The following is a 20,771-nucleotide window of genomic DNA, read 5'->3' as shown; positions in this document are numbered from 1 at the left end:
AGCATCTGTAAAAATAAAACAACAAAAAATCCTCAGATTGGACGTAGTATCTCTCCTTTCCTCTTCTTTTCCATATGGAAAAAAAAAAAAAAAAAAAAGCAGAGGAGGAGTACAAGATAAAAAGGAATGATGTTACAGCTGAAAATTAACACTTTGCCCTAAGTTGGATAATGTCATGTTTTTCATCACTGCCAAACCCTGATTCTGTAGGTGTGTCTGTCACTTAAATTAATCGATGAAATCTGAATATACTTCAGAAGCTGGTGGAGGTCATTTTCAGATGTCCAGGCTATTAAAAGTGTTATTTATTTTATTTCACAGTGATTTTTGGGAGGGTTAGAATGAAACAGCCCTTCTAGTCCTGAAGTTGTCAATGAGTAATGATGCCTACAAAAGCATGTTTGAGCACATTCAGAATTGAATTCATTTATTATTATGCACCAAACATTTTCATATCTCTCTTTCCTTCCCTTTTCTAATGTTTACAATTCGTGCATCAATCAGCCAAGTGAAATTTCTGTTTAAAAGCCAGGAACTTCATGTGGAAAGTACAAAAGTGTGATCCTGAAAACAAGCATACAATCTGAATTTTGTTTGCAAGAATATCTACACAGTTGGATATCACTTCTATAAAAGCAATTCTCTATAAACATATTTATAATAAAAGAGTCTGTGAAATTCTTACAACCCCTCACCTATTCTCTTATCTCCACTTTACAGAGAGAAAACTGGCACACAAACAGTTTAAGTGATTTTACCAAGGTCACATAACGATTCCATAGCAGAAACAGCACCTGAGATTACTCTAGTCTCTGTCCAGCGCATTGCTCTTCACACAGTCCTTCCATTTACTGCTTTACTTAGTGGAAAATACAAATCTAGCCAAATATGATGAAGACAAACTCATACAGCATTAATTCTGAAGAGTTACATTCTACTCAGAAAAGAGACCTTACTCCTCTATGTGAGCTACCAATAAATCCTAGCATACACTTTCAAAAATTGCTTTATAAAATCACCAAATGATAACCAAATAACTTGAAAGTACAACCTGCACTTTCAGTTCAGAAGTGTATCCTGGCAGCTATTAGGGTATGTTCTGCCAAGCAGACAGAGCACATACTGCCAAAGATCAAACCTCTTCCAGATGATAACAACTCTGGCATAGCGTAACTGGGTGAGCCCAGAAAGTAGCATAGTTGCAGGCAAAGCGGTTAGCAGCCTAAGGTGGCAGATTTTTGTTTACTGATGATAGTTCTCTCTAGCTAGAGAAGCTGGTTCTAATTCATACTGCCTTTGTTGGTGCTGTTAAAAAGGGAAAGGACAGGATATTTGGAGTGGCACTTCCAGCCTCCCTGTCAGAAGGAGAAGCAGGGTCTCTTGCTCTCTACTCTGGTCAAAAAGTAATGGCATTCTAGAAGAAGGGAAAAAAGCTACTTATTATAAGAGCAGAAGTGAAGGAGGTGGGGAAAGGCAGTGAACAGACCTGCAGGAAAGAAAAAGGGTATTATAGATGAGAGCAAAGCACAGGGAGCAAGCACAACTAAGAAGGGGACAACAGAGCCCCAATACAATGCCAGAAGTTGTGAGGATGGACAAAGACTTGGACTGCATCACAAACACACACATTATATTTGCATTTTTCAGCCCCCTACCTAAGGCTAAGAAGCCTTCAACAAGCTCCACTCACACCACCTTCCTTGTTCAACCTGAAACACCAAGCTAGGCAATCTCTCGAAGTGCAATTCAGAAGTGTTTTGATTAACCCTCCCAAAGCTGATTCCAGAGACTGTTCTCCACTGCTGTCATTATGCAACAGTCCATAGCATCTGCACTGCAACATGAATACACACATATCAAGCTAATTTCAGCGAGTACCTTGAACAGACCAAGAGCATGAGTTGAAAAGACAACAGGCTGACAGCCAGCAACTAAAAATAATTCTTGCACTCCCTTGAAACTACTGTCATGTTTTCCTGAAAGAGTTTATTTTGGTCTTCTGCTAAGGACAGAGTTAACATAGGTTATAAGACAAAATTACTGCTATAATTGTACAAGGAATAATCGATGCATAGGCAAATTTTGTGGGAATGTGGATTAACAATATCACCCACTTCTACAGGATAGATGCATGTTACACCCAGACCTACCCACTGCACTAAACTCTCTGCAGAGAACTGAGATCTACAGCTTCTCTTTTGTGCATGCCAAAGACTCTTATTCAACTTCTTCAGCTGCTCTCAGTAGGTTTTTCTATTCTCCAGAATGCTCTTGCAGCACCAGTGATTCCCTGAAACGTGTTGTAGAATTTGCTGCACTGCTCTTATCTACACAAGAAAATCAGATGCAAAAATGATACATAACTCCAATAACAGAACTGACTTTTAGAATGCTTACTGTCAAGAATCAGTTTGATTCTTCTTTTATGAACATATGTAAATGTAAGCTGAAAAGTGTATCTCCGTGTAAAGCAGATATCAAGGCTGTGATATGTCAAAGAACATATGGATGGATACACAGCATATGGAATGAATGAAGGCTACCTTAAAGTATTTGTGGCTTTCTATTTTCTCTCAGAAAGGTACAACTGCTGTGGTTCACTGAGAAAGTATTTATATCAAAGGAAAACCAAAATCAACTCTTGCAGGAAAACATATCAAAATCTAAAGCTAAAGGAAAACATATCTAAATCAAGCTCATGTAGAACCATCACTAAAATTTTCATGACAGTGAAAAGTTATCTGCTGAAATACTTTTAATGAGGCCTTATTTATTAAAATACTAAGTCTATACCACTATTAATCAAGCATGATGCAAACTATCAATCTAATACTTGCTCCATTAACTAGTACTCAGAGGCACTAATTAAGGAAGGGAAGCTACTTAACATATCTGCTGTTTTTCTGTGTTGAATTACCAGCAAATGGTATCAGGAATAGTAATGATGGCTAGAATTTAACTGCACAGTTTATTCATTTAAATGAACTCTATATGATTATTTATGAATGACCCAAGTCAAACAATGTCAATAACCCTGGATATGGCTGCTGAAATTTGGAAACAATTTGCAGTACAGTACTTAGGCTAGATGAGAACTTCTATCTTTGTTGCCTACATGTTATCTAAGCCCAGTGTTTTAAATGGGGCCTCAAATGCCTTGACTTTTCCTGACATTACACTGAACAGGACTTTAAGTAATGTTATCAAGTGTAACATGGAGCTAATTATCCTAGACATGCTGGAAGACTTGCTACAAGTGCTACCATAAATGACATCTTAAGCTGTGGAAAACGACAATGTACATCACTTCATTAATTTTGATATGCACATATTTAGTAGAACCATAGAATCACAGAATATCTTGAGTTGGAAGGGATCCACAAGGACCATCAAATCAAACTCCTAGTTCCACACAGAACAATCCAAAAACCTATGTCTGAGTGCACTGTCCAAACGCTCCTTGATCTCTGGCAGCTTGGGGCTGTGCCCACTGCTCTAGGCAGCCTGTTCCATGCCCACCGCCCTCTGGTGAAGAACCCATCCCTTACACCCAACCCGTCCCTCCCCTGACACAGTTCCATGCCATTCCCTCAGGTCCTGTCACTGTCACAGAGAGCAGAGCTCAGCACTGCCCCTGTGCTCCCTGTGAGGAGCAGCCATGAGGCCTCCCCTCAGCTCTGTGCTGAGCAGACCCAGGAACCTCAGCTGCTCCTCATACATCTTGCCTTCCAGACCTTTCACCATCTTTGTAGCTCTCCTTTGGACACCCTCCAAAAGTTTACGTCCTTTTGTACTGGGGTGCCCAAACTGCAAACAGTGCTCACAGAAATGCCCAACCAGTACAGTGTAGAGAGGGACAACCACTTCCCTCTTCGAGAAAATATTCTTCAAATATATCAGTAAGAACTGTGGATTTATATGCTTTCTTATGAATTAGATCATACAAATTAGAGAGTAAGTTACACGATAACTACAGTCAGGAATTCCACTGGTCAGCAGCTGCTTCTGTGTGAACGTTGGACATACTGTTATAGCTTATTTCTGCATTTTACTTCTGGAACCAACCTTGTAGTCAAATACCTCACCTGTTAAAGACAAATTTGTGTCAAGGTAGAGAATCTGGATTTTGATCTGAAAGTCAGGTTGACACCTTACCCTCAGACTTTGGTTTTCTAGGGCTAGCAGTACTCAGAACTTGGAAAGAAGCAAGCCAGGAACTGATTAAAGGCAGGAAAACAATCACGGTAACTTATTACCTACCTGCATCAGGTTCCTGATTTTGGTCTGGTGAGTAAGATTCTAAGAGGAACTTTCATGAAAGCCAAGCAAAAAGGAAAGCTCTTTAGTTCACAGGTAATTCTGAAGGTGTTTTTTTGTCATGGCTTATTTCTGACATCACTCTCTGTGTTTGTAAAGTCTACAGCAGCAGGCTTGCTTGTCCTAAAAAGAACTTAGATTGGATAGACAACAGCTCCCTCCCCTCATAAGCTGTGAAATAGGCAGAACCGCAGTATGGTCAGGCTGCTTCTTACTCTTCCAGTAAGAGCAGACTTTCCTCACTTTTACTAATTTACCCACCTACTTCCTCAAACACTGAGTCACTGTCACACCGTTTATTATCCCTCAGTTACATAGATACTAGGTTTTTTTTTTTCTCTGTTCTATGTTGATCAAGGGCATGCAGGTTTTCTCTGCTGTTCTCTAATGCTCAAAAAGGGCTCTCAGAACTGAATGCCAAGAAAAGAGACTTCTGTGGGCAGTGAAGAAACCCTGCAGCAGAAGAACAATACCACTTCATGATTTTTCATGAATCCACTTAAGAAATATTGATAAGAAATACACAAAATCTACCACCAAATTTTATCTTTGGCCTTTGTTAATGTGTAATCAATGAGTTTAGTCTTGGCATGTTCCACACTGTCACTCGGCAATTTGAACTGTCAGAAAAATCTGAGTATCCAAAGAACTACACAACCACTTCAGTGGCAGAAGAGAAGATACTGATCAATACCTAGGCAGACTGTCAGCATCAGAGCCTCATTCCTGAGAAACTGCCCTGCAAACCAGGCAGCTATCACCTTAACGTGACTATGGTGCAGGCAGGAAAGTGGAGTATTAGATACACTTCAGGTTTCAAGAGACAGAACAGGTGGCTTCTTACAGGCAGGAAGGAACAATATTATAAATGAGAGTAAAATAGGTATCCACATTCACATCTGATCATCCGATTCAACACTGATTAGCACTGAATAAAACCAGACATACTTCTTTGACATAACAATGGATTAATTAAACCAGTTTAATGAGTGGAAGTGAATATGAAGATTTAGAGAATGCAAATAAGAGTTAGGGGTGGCACAAGGCTGTGGACATCAGGAGGGTAATTTATTTAATTCTGTATTAAGTGGTTTCAAGAGGTCAAGTGCACATTTCTCTCCACTATCTGTCAGTGTAGTCCAGGATGATGAGTTCAGATTTACAAGTCTACCTGTGGGATGTCTGAAGTAAAGTGAGAAGCATCCCATCTCACATATTCACTGATACCCTACTCCAAGAAAAGAGAAAGACAGGATAACCTGACAGCATTGTTCACACTCTCAAGAAACACTTTCTTCCTGTGACACTACCTTTGCTCAATCAAAGCTTAGAGAAAATACACAGTTCCGTTTTTCTTCTGGCTATCTCAGTCTACTACCAATACACCCAGCTCATTTAATACAATCAACATCATTTCAAATTGTTCTGAAATCTCACACAAAACATTCCAAAAAGATAAAGGATCGTCAATGAGATGGAAAGAGAGAGTGCTAAGGTTCTGTTCCAGCTCAAGAATTTTGGGCATATATTTCCCTAAGTGATGTTACTGCCAAAGCTACAACACTCCAGATCCTCAGGGTGCACATACGCATTACAGCTGAGAACAAAATTATGCTTAAAAAATTTGAAAAAACAAACAAGTTTGTGAGAATTCGAACACAGTGGGCAAGCTGTAGCTTTCTTTTATTGTTATTATTCAGTTCAACTTTGCTTGATTGATTTTATGGAACCAAAATACACCAAGAAGAAAGAAGGAATATATTTACATAGAAAATGGGCAAAAGCTTAGGAAATTAAATTTATAGTGCTTAAAATGTTCCTTGAAGTTATCAATTCATTTATACTTATTTTTGAGTAATCATTATGCTGGACAATAAAAGGATAATAAACATTTTGGAGGAATAAAATCAAACACATCTTCTGGAAAAAAAAAAAAAACTGTGCTCAAAATAAATTATCTTTTTTCAGCTTCCTCCAGATCTCAATGTTTTACTAGAGATAAGACATGTACATGTTTCAGAAACAAAATCAATTTGCATTAACAGTATATAGAAATGCCACATTAGGACTTATCATATTACGACACAGGAAAATTAGAGTTGAACCTTTCTGCTGTGGAGAGGACATTATCAAGTTCAACAGCACATTAGGGGGTACTTCAGAAATCTCTAAGTACAGGGCATTTTAAAGAAATACAGTATTTAATACAGTAAAAAACCTGCTTGCATTGCAAAGTGTTTTAAAAGGGACATGCACAGATTTAAAAAGTTATGTTTTCATTTATACATTATTTGATCATAGAAAATAATGTCTAGGGATTAATATAAAAGTATATGTTCCAGAGCTCTCTCCTCACTCAAAATGTCTATGTTTATAGAGGCAGACAAGAAGATAACATATTTGTACCACTAGGGACTACATCAGAGGACAGAATTAGCCTTAAAAACAGCAGTCTTCTCCAAAGTCAGGTTTAAACTACCAATTACTACCTCTGTGTCTGGTCAATAAGGTTACTCACCTTTTCACATGTTGCAGTCAGAGACAACTGTCTGTGTTTAATCTTCCTATCACATAACATTATATGGAGAGGGAGAAACACACTCTGTGCATCAGACACTAGATTGAATCAGTGCTGCATCCACGAGGCAGGTAACATCCAAAGTATGGCTCTGCTCTGACAAAAAGCAAAGCAACTGTGCACAGTGCATTGCAGCCAAGAGTAAAAGGTAGACTGCTCTTAGGCTAATGGTGGCCTTCTGAACATGAACTTTTTGAGGAAACTGAGACTGTCAGTGTCATTTAGATAGTCCTCAGAGCTTGTTTTGGAACACTGCTGAGCATCTGACACAGCGAGGCCACTGAACTGTACTGTAGTACAGTGTGTGACTTCCTACCACTTGCCCCCACAAGAACTTCCACACATGCTTTCATATTCCCAGAGGTGCTCTGCTACCTAGGCCTGCCCCAAAACACTCCTAACGCTCTCAGTGCCTCTCTAGTCCTGCTCATGATAGAGCAGCAAAGGAATGAGTAGGTCTGTCCCTGGTCTTTCTTTGTCTCATGAGGGGAAATGAAAACAAAAAATACCGGTCTTCTTACAAAGTTATACCAGACACCAAACTATCTAATAAGAGCATCTTAAGCATGATCATAATCAGCTGAGGATTCTTTCTTCCTTTAGGAAAGTGATAGATGAATTAAGTAAAAAAGATTAACAGTACAGCCTACATGCCAAGTTTAGTCAGGTCCATGTAACTTATTGCTACCCTTTGAATACTGTCTATAAATTTACTGGTTGCAAACATGTGCATCTCTCTATCTCTACTTCAGCCAATTCTGTCTCAGCAAGACTAGCTTGTGAGATGTATATTCAAGGTAGTATTAGTGACAGGAGTCTGTCCAAAAATTTAAAAGAAGCAGGAATCTATCTGTGTATCCCTGGTAAAAGAGTATTACTGCTTAACTAAAGATACATATGGGTATACAGTGCAAATATTTATCACAACTGATTTTTTCCATGGCGCATGATTAACAAATGCAGTAGATGACCACTGCAGCTCAACATTAAAAACAGAATGTCAAGTTTTTACAACACAAAATCTTGTGAACAAACTCACAGTGTTCTCACAAAACTACCTGTGAAAAAAAAGCCACCTGGATCCAGTATTATCACCAAAGTGCTTAGGAAAGCAGGTTGGGAATGAGCTTCTTATCTATGTCTGTGTGTTTTTTAGGTAGGAAAATGTGGCCAGATTATGCAGGTTGCAACATTAATCAAGACCTTCTCCTTATGTTTCATGAAGAAGACATCCTAGATCATTGGCTCAGTACTCACTCAGAAGAAAAACCCGAACCTTCCAGAATCAGCTTCAGAAACAGGTTTTTTTCAGTGCTTAGATTTTCAGTTAAGTAAAATCACATCTGACTGCATTCAGTTCATGGAAAAAGAAGAAAGTCGCACACTGATAACTGCAAGAGACTGTTACATTGCTGAGTATATATCAGTTTTTCCAATAGCCTAGGTGTTTTGGAATATTCTGTAGTATTCTTCTAGCCAAGGAGTACTTGGCTCACAGTCCACTGAAAACTGAAATGGCGAAATGGCGACCTACTACTAATAATGTAGCATTGCTGAAGAAGCTACAAGACAAGAATGAAGAGCAGTGCAAAAAGAAAAAGAGTGCTCATCTTCTCCCTGTGATGTCTTCTTCCCTACTACATTGCCAGACTGTTAAATAAGGGCTAATCTCTAGTTTATGACATGTATTCAGGCTAGACTGGCAGTAAGAACAGAGTGATAGGGCACACAACTATTCTTTGCCGCAAAGAAGCTGGAACATCACAGAGCCATAATTTGTGTGACATTGTGCCTGAATCTCAAAAATCTCTGATGACCATTTCTACTGAAATGTACCTCTATCCTGCCAATTCTTTCAAGCTCCTGCTCAAATACGGCTATAAATACATGGGTAAACATAAAAGCCAGTTATATCAGGAATTCTTCTCACAGACTTTGACATCACAACATTTTATTGATGCAGTGTTCCCAGGAATCTCTAAAATCTCAAAGTTTGAAAAGTTCTTCTACTTTTCTCTCATTTTTCACTTTGACTATCAATGTACTGAATGTTTTGAGTTCAAAACAGGGATGATTCAATTGTCTCAATTCATAAAGAAAGCATTAACCAGCAGTGAGTGTGTTAATTTACATAACTCTAGTCATAATAAAACACAAAAAGATGTATGCATTCTCTGACTTTTCATTTCATGTGAAAAAGATCATACAGAAAAATAGTCTCTTTTAAAAGATTACAACAAAAGAAAGATATTGGAAAAATGATATAACACCGTAAGTCAGAGCAAAAAAAAAAAAAGCCTCCTGGAGCTTGAAAGTGCTTTCTGACACAAGTAAAATACAGCAAAAGGGTCACTTAGAAGGAAAAGAAAAGAAAAAAAGAAAAGGAGGGAGGGAGCTTTAGGGAGAAAAAGAAGAAAAAAAAAAGAACTCATTCCTTGTTCATTTGAGAAAGTGGAAGGTGATTATTTACTTCCACAGTGTTAAATTGAACTAGGTGCAAAATTGATCAGACCTCTCCAGACTGGGAAATACCCTACAGCAAATATTGATCAAGAGCAGTGAATGTGCTACACACCACGTTTATGCACTATACACATACACACACACACTTACAAAAAAAAAAAAAAAAGGGAAAAGAACAACAGTGTATTTAATACATATTTAGCTTCAAAACACACTCTACTGCTGAGTTAGTGATTGCATGAGTTGTTGCAGGAATGTGTATGAAGATAGATTATCCGCAAGCAAACATACCTGGCTAGATTGAATGCATCATCGATCAAGCCTGCTCGATCGCTGACAGAGATAACCTATGAGGAGCAACCAGAAAAATGGAACCATTTAGGGTGATAAAATAATGAAAGTTCACATATCAAAGCAGATTTTAGGGTTGAGAAGAAGAGCTTACCTCGTGGTTCCTTGTCAGCTGATTAATCAGCAGCCTCCAATTCCTAATATCATAATTAACTCTGAAGTAGCCAGTCTGGTTGATATTCCCCAGCAACCAACTTGCCTCTTCCAAAGCAGGAATTCTGTGGTGTTCTGGAAACAAAGAAGAACATGGGAATGGGACTTAGTTTTATACGAAAAATTCTAAAGGTGTATTTGTTAAATTCTGTCCTTCTTTAAATATCCGTAAGTTAGGAAGATAAACTTACTAAGCTAGTAAGATAAAACTAAGAAAATCACAGGGACTAATATATATATATATTTATCTGTATATATACAGATGTATATATAATATATATATATTTATCTGTACTCACATAGAGACACCAGTTGAGGCTCCTACAGAGAACCTCTACCCACAAAAGTCTCCAAGGGCTCCTTTTTCTGGCTACTAATATTTATCAAAGACATGCCCATTTAAATCTGGTACCCTGATGCTAGACATGCTACAATAGCTTTATACAGTTCTAGTAATTCAGTGGATTTGCTACACAGAGAAGATTAAAGCTGTGATTAAAATAAATAAATAAATAAATAAATAAAAATCTTAACTGTTTCTGCATGTAGTCAATGAAGCTTTTGTTATTGGATTTTCCAGTTGTATAGTTTCTAGCTAACTAACCACTGAGAGGCTCTCTTCTAGAACTATACCAATTAACCTTGCATTAACCTGCTCTTCCTCTTTCCCCTCTTTTTAAGTAATCACCTAGGGACTGAAAGCGTATATTCCAGTACTTCAACAAGCAAGAATGCAGCCAGTCCATCACTATTTGCAGGACTAAGGATGCCAACAACAAAAATACCCTCAACTCACATCGCATGCTTTTTTCACTATGGGAAGAGTCATCACAGAATGAAGCATCAGACGTCTATGTCCCTTGAATAATCTCTCAATTCAGTAAATTATTCTGGTATAACTGATTGTGAAACAACTGTAAGAATTCAGCAACACATTTTTCTGCTATAATAAACTAGCTTGCACACTGTTGACAAAAGGAATGGTCTTGTCATGAATTTAAAAACAAAACAAAAGAAATTTGTTTCAAATATTCCAAAATACAATTCCAAAAGGAAATTGTTTTGTATGCTTCGATTCTTTGAAAGTAACACGTGGAAAAAGACAAGTTTACACTACTGTCTTAACAATTCAAATACACTGTCTCATACCTAGACTTACTGAAGAAATGGATTTGTTTACAGCCTTTCTTGGAGAAAAGTAATTTCTGAGGAAATAATAGATGATTAGAACTACAGATAAAAGTTATGGTTCTCTCTTGACTAAATAACTATCTCAAAAAGAAATAGCTATGGTATAAAGGTGCAAAAAAATACAGAAAGCAACAAGATCCAATTCTAAAAACACCAAATTATGTGTTTATCTTTAAATTCATGGAGCTGTTTTATGCACATGAATTCAGATTAAAGGCTGAAGGATTAAAAATTGAAGTCCTCTTCTCATCTAGGTAGTTCTAATATCATTAAAATCTCTTCAAAATAACCTGCTTAGAAATATTATATCTAGAAAACTCAGTTGTTGCCTACTCAATTTAATTTTTTACTGTTCTTTTAGGGTTTGTCTAACTGATTTGCACTAGCTCAGTCTAACTATGTTTGAGAAAAAAAACAAACATTCTTGTATTTAGTTAAAATATTTACTTTATCCACCTAGTTACCTTAGAAAGTACCAATATACTCTTTATGTGCTGAAATAAGACTAGTTGAAAAAAAAACAGAACTAAGTCATAAAATGGCTTGGGTTGGAAGAGACCTTAAATCTCATCTACTTTCAAACTCTACACCACCTCCCACTAGCACAGATCGCTTAAATCCCCATCCAGCCTGGCTTGGTTGGCTTCCTACAATTCTGTATGATCAGCAGCCCTGAAAAGGGCAAGCCCAGTGTTAGGTGGAGAGACATAGCTAGCTAAGACTATAAGGTATAGGGTAACTAAACTGTAGGAGGACCTGTATGAGCTCATTACTGGGGTATGCCAAGTTCTAGCCTTCCAGGAGTAACAGGGCATCTAAATCCAAACCATACACATGTGGCTCCGCAGCTCAGAATTTACAACCTGTGGCCCTGCAGACTCCTTGTTTCCAGCATACCCGGTGTACCCAGCATACACTAAGCTGCTACTGCCACAATCTGATTTGGAAGATGATTTTAACATCAGGTGCCTTCTCTTCCACAAAGGTTTGTTAAACACTGGGCTGCAGTTCAGTTCTAAAAAAACTCTCTAAGACTGAGGTTGTTCTACTTAAATACATTGAATACTGGACCTGAAATGAGAATCACCAGCTGTTCATGTCCAGCCTCCTCACAAAAGACTCAAATCCTGGTTCCTGGTTTGATTGTATAAGATTCAATTATTTTATACAAAGAAAAACACACGTAGACAGTCTGTAAAAAATAGTAACAATTTACACCACAGTGCTAAAAGCACTTCCTTATAAAGGAACTGGTTCAAATACCTGCTATAAAACAGAAAGAGAAAAAGGAATTTGAATCTGGATGTACCTCCACCCTATTTATTATACGCAGAATGGTACTGTGAATAGAGTCTATCCCTGTTAAATCTCAGCTATGTCCTGAATCAAACCATTGGATTTCTTAAAAGCAACAGCAAAAATACCCACTTTTTATCTTGGAGAGGCTGCTGAGGGAAACAAAAACTTTTAGAATTTCCCTGTGTCTTCAGGGGTGTACTGTCTTGTGGAGTCAAGAGGAGACTGTTCTTACATGGCAGAAATTCGTCCTGTGCTAATGTTGTGCTACTTTCTGTCCATGTTTTCCTACTGCAAACTAGCCTTTAAATGCCACCATAGCTGGAAAGAGCTACTTGTAACTGGATAATCCCAGCACCTCTCTGACACTTAAAAACCTATCAGCTCTGAGCACACAGTAATCCATTCTGGGTAAAAACAAAACCAAAAAACAATACATAGAAATTTTCTAGATCAGATGAAATACAAAAAACACGTACTTGTATTTTTTCTCATCTCAGTATGTGCATTGTTTTGCACACTGCAGTGAGGAAATCACTTTTGCTTTAATACAGTACTGAACGATACTAGCCAGTCAAACATGAAAACTTTAAAAAAACCTATCTTGTAAACAACAGCTGTGGACCTTCTCCAACACATACAGCTTTAATGGAGAATGGTATCATTTCAAAGCCTGATGGCATTATTGTTGTTTTGGTCAGCCTAAATCCAACCAATACTACTTGCTATTATTTTTTGATAAGACCACTCAAGTGTTGACCTCCTCCTGAAATACAGGACAGAAATCATTCATGCCTTTCCAGTTCATGTAAGCAGGTGGTTATTTTAAGGGACTGTAGGATGCATGTGCTTCACATAGTTCTATATAATTTACCGGAATTTGATGTTTGAATCTGTCAATCCTCACTCCTTCTTATTAAAAAAAAAAAAAAAAAAAAAAATCTTTCTTTTGGTGATTACAGCACAGAAAACTTCTATACACCCAGGCAATTTCTCCATTTATCACAAACACATCTATTAGTTTCTCATTTAAAGTATCACAGTTAGGGAAAAGGTAGTCATTCAGCATTAAACCCTATATTAAACCATTCATGACTTCCTAAACAGTGACAAAGATTTCATTTGGGAAGAAGTCTATCTTTGATGGCTTTGGTTCACCATTGAAAATTCATATAAATACATATACAATATTTCAGTTTAAAGGGATTTGTTTTTAATCCTCTTCCATCAAAAAGTATTTTCTCATGGCCATGTTTTGCGTGGATACCTCAGAAAACAGCACTGCTCTGAAACTTTCAGTTTTGCCTCATGTATACATGAGATATTTAGATGAAAATAGTTAATTTTTACAACATTTGTTTTGAAGTTAAAAAAAAAAAAATCAGTTAGGGTCTGATTCTCATTTTCTCTGCTCTGGAAGTGTGAGACAATCCTCCAGCTGGTGTTAACTTCAAGTGGCTCGAAGTTCAAGTTCTCACAGCTCTCCAGCAACTTCCACTCCATTAAAACCAGCAGGCATGATGGAAGCCTGCTCCTCCAAACAGCAACACGAGGCAGCTCTGGGTGAAGGGCACCCTTCTGCAAGAAACTACTCCCGTGCTGACAAGAGCGTGGGCTAAACACTACCACTTCAAGTGTTTAGACTCACAGTTGTTATTTTCTTTTAACTTTTCATTTTATACAACTCTTAGCACACTGGGAAATTGGCTTGTGCTGGTACAATCACTATTGATGGAGCTGATTCCATTTTCTTGTAAAAATAACTACAGAAGAATAACACAATTTCATGCCAAGAACAGCAAGTGAAAATTTTCTGAGAAAATGTTCCATAAGGAATTTCATCACAATAACATTTTTTTTGTGTGTGTAAAGATACTGATATTAACTAAAATCTGCAAAACTTTTTGCAGAATTCATATAGAGATTAATAGAGAATTCAACTTTTCGTACTCAGAAAAGGCAAACCAGAACAGAATGTTCTTTCCATCTCACTTGCCATGTTGCCTTAGTTCCACATTGGAAAAAATATTTTAGTATAGTGAACTCTATAGTAAATGGATCATATCAGCAAATACAATCATGCTCTGTTTCATAGTCTTACCTCAGACTACCCTTACATTATTAACATTCCTACATAGTGGAACAGCTAACACCTAAGGTGATGTTACACAAGTGTAAGTAGCAGTTTCCTGTTAGGATCTTCACTGTGATACCGGGAGTAAAAGTTGGGATAAAGGGATTAATTTTTTCCTCATCCTGTCAAAATTGTGCCAGGATTGTAGGTAAGTTGATACTTGCTGATTGAAGGGCAATTGTCCTGCTGAACATTCTTTCCTCCATCTCCTGGCAACCTTACACAGATAATCAGAGGGGTCTGAATGACTCATTTTATCAGAGACAGAGAGGTCCATCAGAGGACTGCCTCCCTGGAACATTACAAATGAGTCAAGGTACACGAGGTGAGATTGGAAACTTCACTAAGTTCAGCAGCATCTCCCGAGTCCTATTTCCTAGCTGGAGCCTGACTGCCAGAGTACTCCTGCCCAGGAAACAGCAAGTAGGCCTTAGTCCACAGCTTTGCTTTTCTAAATGAAATGGATGCTAGCTAAGCCTCCTCACTTAAGACATCTGTATGCTTCTCTTGGATATGCAGAAATGTAATGGGTGGAACTGTTCTTTCACACTTAGTACTCTTTCCACAGAATGGCTCAAAATCTTCCCTTGAGACCTGCAATACAGTTGTCTTGTGGAGACAAGATCAAAGCTGATTCTTGATTTTTTACCAACTGCACATCATTACAGAGAATAGGAAAGAGGGCACATACTTAAAAGAAAAAGAAACAGGACCTGGATCTATGACAGAGCAGAAGTTCCTAACAATAATAATTTCCACTTTAAACTTCAGTGTTATGGGATTTTTTTATTTCTCTTACAATACTGGATCTTGAAGAAAGTCTGACAAGTTTGATCTGAGTGTCTGTATTCAATTACACTCACTTGAAGGGCACTGTGATTGATTCCAATCTTCCAAACGCCCTCTGGAATGCTTTGTTCCACTTAGGAATTGCATGGTTGTTCTTTGGCTGCTCTTTGGAGCAACACAAAAACATGTATCCTCAACACAACAGAAATTCTACAGGATTATTCCTTCCCAGACAAATCAGGCCTGAAAACTGCCCTTTCCAGTCTCACAGTCCCTTCCAGATCCTCATGAAACAAACATACGAGCTGCAGAAATCTCCAGGAGTGCAACAGAAGAATCTATAGCTACCCTAATATATAGCAGCATACACAACGAATCAGATACTGAGCACATGTAGGGACATACATGCTTGTCTTTTTAATGTTGAGAAATCCTCCAAATGAACTAGACAACAACAAATATAAGCAAGAGAACTACATCCTTACAATACTCATCATTTTACAGTCTCATTTTAATGAGATGTAGCAGGTAAGTGAGAAAGTTACGACAATGAACGTGGATAATGGCAACAGATCACGATGGCATTGATCTGCTACACTGGAAACTGATGACTTAGACAGTTCCTCTTTAATTTCTATACTAGCAGCCACATCAAAATGATTGCTCACACTGGCTATCACTAATTGTTGTTTTCTTGAAGGCACTTGAATGGGAGTAAGTAGATCTTAAAAGAGCGTGTAGAGGTTTTATGATCTTGTTCCTTCACAGCACTCTGCAAGCAAAAGGCAACTGTGCAGATAATAGTGATATATTGAACTTTCGAGGCAGGAGTGAAGGGAAGGAGGCATCAAGGAGGCATCAGGAGTACAGTCTAATGAGATGAGTTGAGAAGATCAGCCCTCTCTGAAGTCAATGGGAATCTTTCTATTAACTTCAAGCAAATTCAGTTAAGTCTTAAAGGACGAGAATGGAGCAGGTCATTGAGGCAGACTGAAAGCTCAAAGAGGTTTTCAAGTATTCCTAAGGTGTTCATATAAAGAAGTACAGCCAATGCAATATACTTCTGCAAAGCAGGACAGCATCTTAGTATACTTTAACTAGAGTATGTTTCCCATTTAAGAAAAGCACCTTGGTCCCAGGCACACTTCTAGACCATTACATCAAACATGCTACATTCTAATGGGTTGCAAATGATCAGGGCAAAGGACAACATACTTCATACCACTAGAAAGTTGGTTTATTCAGATTTTTACTAATCTTACACCATTCATCTCTGCTTCTGCTTGTTGCTAAGCATTATGTGACTACTACCTTTTGGTGTCTTATAAAAGAGAAAAAGGAAAAACACAGACACATACAGGTTTGACTCACTCCTCTCTCCAGTTAAATATCTGTTGGAGGGAAGACTTTACAGCCTTTTAATTTTACAAGAAGGTGTAAGTTCACCCTTTATAAGTCATGTGTCATGGGGACATACGGCTATTTCTTTTCCTACCCTTACACTCATTTTACTTAAGTCTCCGCATTTGTTTCCTCATCCACTCCAATTCCAGTTCAAAACTGTCAGCTGATGTACCATGAACTGCTAAGGAAATAAATATTTCATAAAATTTTTACAGTGAGATTCCTTTTTATAGATGACAAAAAACCACTAGTATCCAGCCCTAGCTGTTCTCAGGACAATAGCTATTATGATCATGTAAGAATTGAGAAGGGAGAGAATAAGCGGTAAGCAGAATAATGCAATTTCAAGGTCCAGTATCTGGTTATCTAATAAGAATACAAAAATTTTGTCAGATCAATAAGGAATTTTTTTAGCAACAGTCAGTATTTCTTAGGCCTGGTTCTGACCATGGATTGGAGTTACAAAATGACAAATTGCAAATGTTTTGCATTTACTAAGTCATACTCATCAGATACTTTGCTACAAGAATATTACATTTAACTTTCACAAATAAATAAATTGAATTGCATTCATCAATAATTTGATATGTATTGCTAAATACAAAATATTTAGCACTTAAGTACACATTACTATGTAAAAACTTTTCACTATACTGTCTAATATCTGTGATAATATAAACCTTGCTTGCTGCTTATACTTCATTCCTCCTCCCTCCCTTCCCAATACTTCCTTAGTAATTCATTTCAGGTAGCTAAAATTGGGTGCAGAGCAACTAAACAATTATCTAGGATCAATTCCAAAGAAACAGTTGAGGAAAACACAAGTATGCTTTATGAGATTCCACTGGGAGGAAAGTTTAGTTTTACCTGATTTGTTAGACACCCATATAATTGCCTCTGATGAGATGTGGCTCGTATTTCCTACTGCAATTGTTAATGGAATCTGCCACAAGTAGCTGCAAGACAAAGGAGGGGGAATCTAAGAACAAAAATACTGAACTGATTCTTCTCACAGCAATCAGGGATCATGTCAAAGAAATCAAAACACAATTTCAGTAGCAGTGTAAAGATGTGGATTCTAACAAGTTATTTTGATTTTGAAATGCATTTGCTAATAGCAGTAAGACAATGAAAAAGTCATTCATATTTTTTTAAAAAGGTATTTTACATTTTTCACACACTATCATTATATGAGGACTTTTTTGCAAGGCTTTCCTAATTTAACAAAAGAATTCACAGAAGAGGAAATAATGATATCCTATAGAATGAATAAACCTTGTTACATTTGCTTAGAAAGAGAGAACTTCCAGATAAAACATCCTTGGATTTGTAAGGACTTCAAAGTTTAAAAATAACATACATATTTAGCAACTTCTTAAATAGGTATGATGGGCTTTCATAGCTGCTGGTTTATAAAAAAATGAACACAATTGCTTCTCTGCTTCTGTGCACTGTTTGTTATCACTGATGTGTTTGCAACCTGGACAAGACATGCTAAATGTGGATTTGGAGATAAGCTGGTATAATCACAACCACAACTTCCATCCAGGGTATCATTTTTTTTTTCTCATTTGGAATAAATGTTATAATTTACCTAAGTTTTTTGAAACATATTTATCTCAACAAACAGAAGTTGACTGTATGAAGCTGATATTTTAAGGCAGATGGAAAAGAGGAACTCTTGCGTGTCTTCATCATTATCTCTACTCCCAAACTACTGTGAAAGAACGAACTCCTCCCTTACAGGGCTGCTTTGTCATTTGGTGTACTGAAGGAAGACACACAGTAATGGTTTGCATGATCTCTGTATGCAGGGAGTACATCTGCATTAGCAAGGCAGCACAGCAAGAAAATCGCTCCAACTCAGATATCACTGTAGATTACTGCTCAGATACCAAATAAGTATATCACTTTAGACTGACAGTTAAAATGGTGCAAAGACAAATACAGGCAAGTTCTCAACGTCTACATCAGCTTCCCTCTTGCCATTACTGCAGATAGCCTACAGTACCTAAAAAATTAGGTTTGCTCACATATGCTCAGATGAACTGTATAAGCACTACCCAACTGTGCCATAACTGGAGTCAGAGTATGATGGTCTGCAAGGATTGTGCCTGAAAGCACACCTGTCATTCAGTACTGGAAATCACATGGGTCATGTAACATGTAACACTGAACTCCTTCTGTGCGGACTCAGAGAGAAACAGTAGACTTCTACAATTGCTATTCTCTCCCACATTTCATCAATAACACAAGGATTATTTGCTTCTGTTATTTCAAAGGCCATATCCAGCACGAACTTCCATAAATGAGTAACTCTGCACATTTCATGTGCACACCATGAGAGCCTTGTTCTGGGAGGTCTGGCTGTAAGATCTTGGGGTCAATGTCCCCATCCTGGCATCATCTCCATGGACCTGACCAGTGACCTGGACTCCAGTCTGAGTCTGGCTGCCACTCCATCCCCAGCCTTGCTGGGGTACTGGATCCCAATGCCTTCACACAAAGCCATCCTTCACTGTGCCCTGATGCCTGACTCCTCAAGCATAGAGTTTTGCAGCATGCAAAACTGGACTGTATATGTAGAGAAGCAGTTTTCAGTACAGCAGTGATTCAGCAGAGAGGGGGAGATATTTGCAAAAGTGCACATCTGAAAGAGATATGAGTGACAGTGCAAAGAAAAAAAATGGCATTTATTGCCATATGGGAGAAGAAAAAAAGTCTCAAGTGATTCTGGGTTGTCTGAATATAAGTACAATGACACACTGGGAAAGCTAATAGATTGACTGCTGCACCAAAGACATGTTTTATGTGAGCACATGCTCTGGCAGATACTTTCTGGATAATTAAGCTGTGGCATCTGAAGATGCTACTACCCACCCATCTCTTCTGCTGCAGATTGCCAACCAGCACAGCCAGCAGAAAAGAATGTCCACTGGTGCATTCATTTCTCCAGTTCTCAGTCTGGAGTCTTCACACAAAGTTAGCTTCATTGTTGACCTACTTTGGACTCAGAACTGGATTAATGAGGCAAAAAATGTACTCAGTTCTGATGCTTCTGTTACAGTAGTAATAACTTCTGGGTTCAATAAGTGAAGGCAGTCAGAAGATGCTGTAAAAGTGATGCAGTGGAGAATATGCACTACTCTCTTAAGCAGCTTATACCTTACTATACACCTATAGCATATTAAGATTCCATCTTTACTAAAAGTATTTTAGGAAATATATCATCTTTAAAAGCACACACAGTTCTCAACAGTTAGGTCTCTAGAATGAAAAAGACACTGGCAGACTATGATCAAGAAAAATGAGACAAAAATGAGCACAAAGCCAATAACTTATTTGAAAGGAAAGAACTTTTGTATATGAGAAATTTGAAAGAACTGCATTTGCACAGTATTTTTATGACTCTTGAGATAAAGACCTACTGAAAAATTGTATACTACCAAATAAAAGATACTGAGAATTGCCTACATTGCTGATTTAAACACATTTAAACCTATACAGATACATGCGTATGAGTATATACACAGACACTCATAATTTTGAGAAAGAACATCATAAAAAGATATTTTTTGTACACTGCAATAACTGCAGAGAAGAATTTTAAACTACCTTAGATTACTGTGTTACCTCCAATTAAGGAAACTCCCACAGAAATCTCTGAAAGAAGATTTTGCTATGGAACTGGAGTCAGGCAAGCCACACCTTCTCAGAAAATGTGTGGATTTAGTTGGCAAGATCAGCATTGGTAGATTTACCTTTATATGTACCTCATCAAGATTTGGGAGCTCCTAATATTCCTAACCCTCCCCAGAACATCCAAATTTCATCTTCTTGGTTATTGATTTACCAGTGGAACCACAGATTTCCATTCAATGGACCTCTCCAGAAGCCCATTTTTTTCACCTGTAGTGCTGCTGGTCTCTGCATGTTTATGGGCTTTTTCCTTCCATTCACCTTCGTTCTCAGAGTATCTTCTACTACTACTGCAGAACAAGACTTAACAAACTATTTTATTTATATGTCACAGAGATGTATCTGGCTCACCTGTCAAGTATTTTTATTAGGATAACTTCTGCATACCATCTCTGA

General features: G+C 37.7%; 1 protein-coding gene across 2 annotated transcripts in view; it reads right to left on the bottom strand.

The window, feature by feature from the left end:
* The window catches only part of TRHDE (thyrotropin releasing hormone degrading enzyme), a 220,268-nt gene that overhangs the window by 36,799 nt on the left and 162,698 nt on the right, over positions 1-20,771 (bottom strand). For both annotated transcript variants that reach the window (XM_015283004.4, XM_040651098.2), the window contains exons 10-12: positions 17,544-17,632; positions 9,804-9,937; positions 9,650-9,705 (exon numbers count right to left, since the gene is read on the bottom strand). In XM_015283004.4, the coding sequence (XP_015138490.3) occupies positions 9,650-9,705; positions 9,804-9,937; positions 17,544-17,632 (279 nt within the window). The remainder of the gene's footprint in view (positions 1-9,649; positions 9,706-9,803; positions 9,938-17,543; positions 17,633-20,771) is intronic.

Source organism: Gallus gallus, chromosome 1 (genome assembly GCF_016699485.2).
Source record: "Gallus gallus isolate bGalGal1 chromosome 1, bGalGal1.mat.broiler.GRCg7b, whole genome shotgun sequence".
NCBI lineage: Eukaryota > Metazoa > Chordata > Aves > Galliformes > Phasianidae > Gallus > Gallus gallus.
This window is presented reverse-complemented; position numbering and strand designations above follow the sequence as displayed.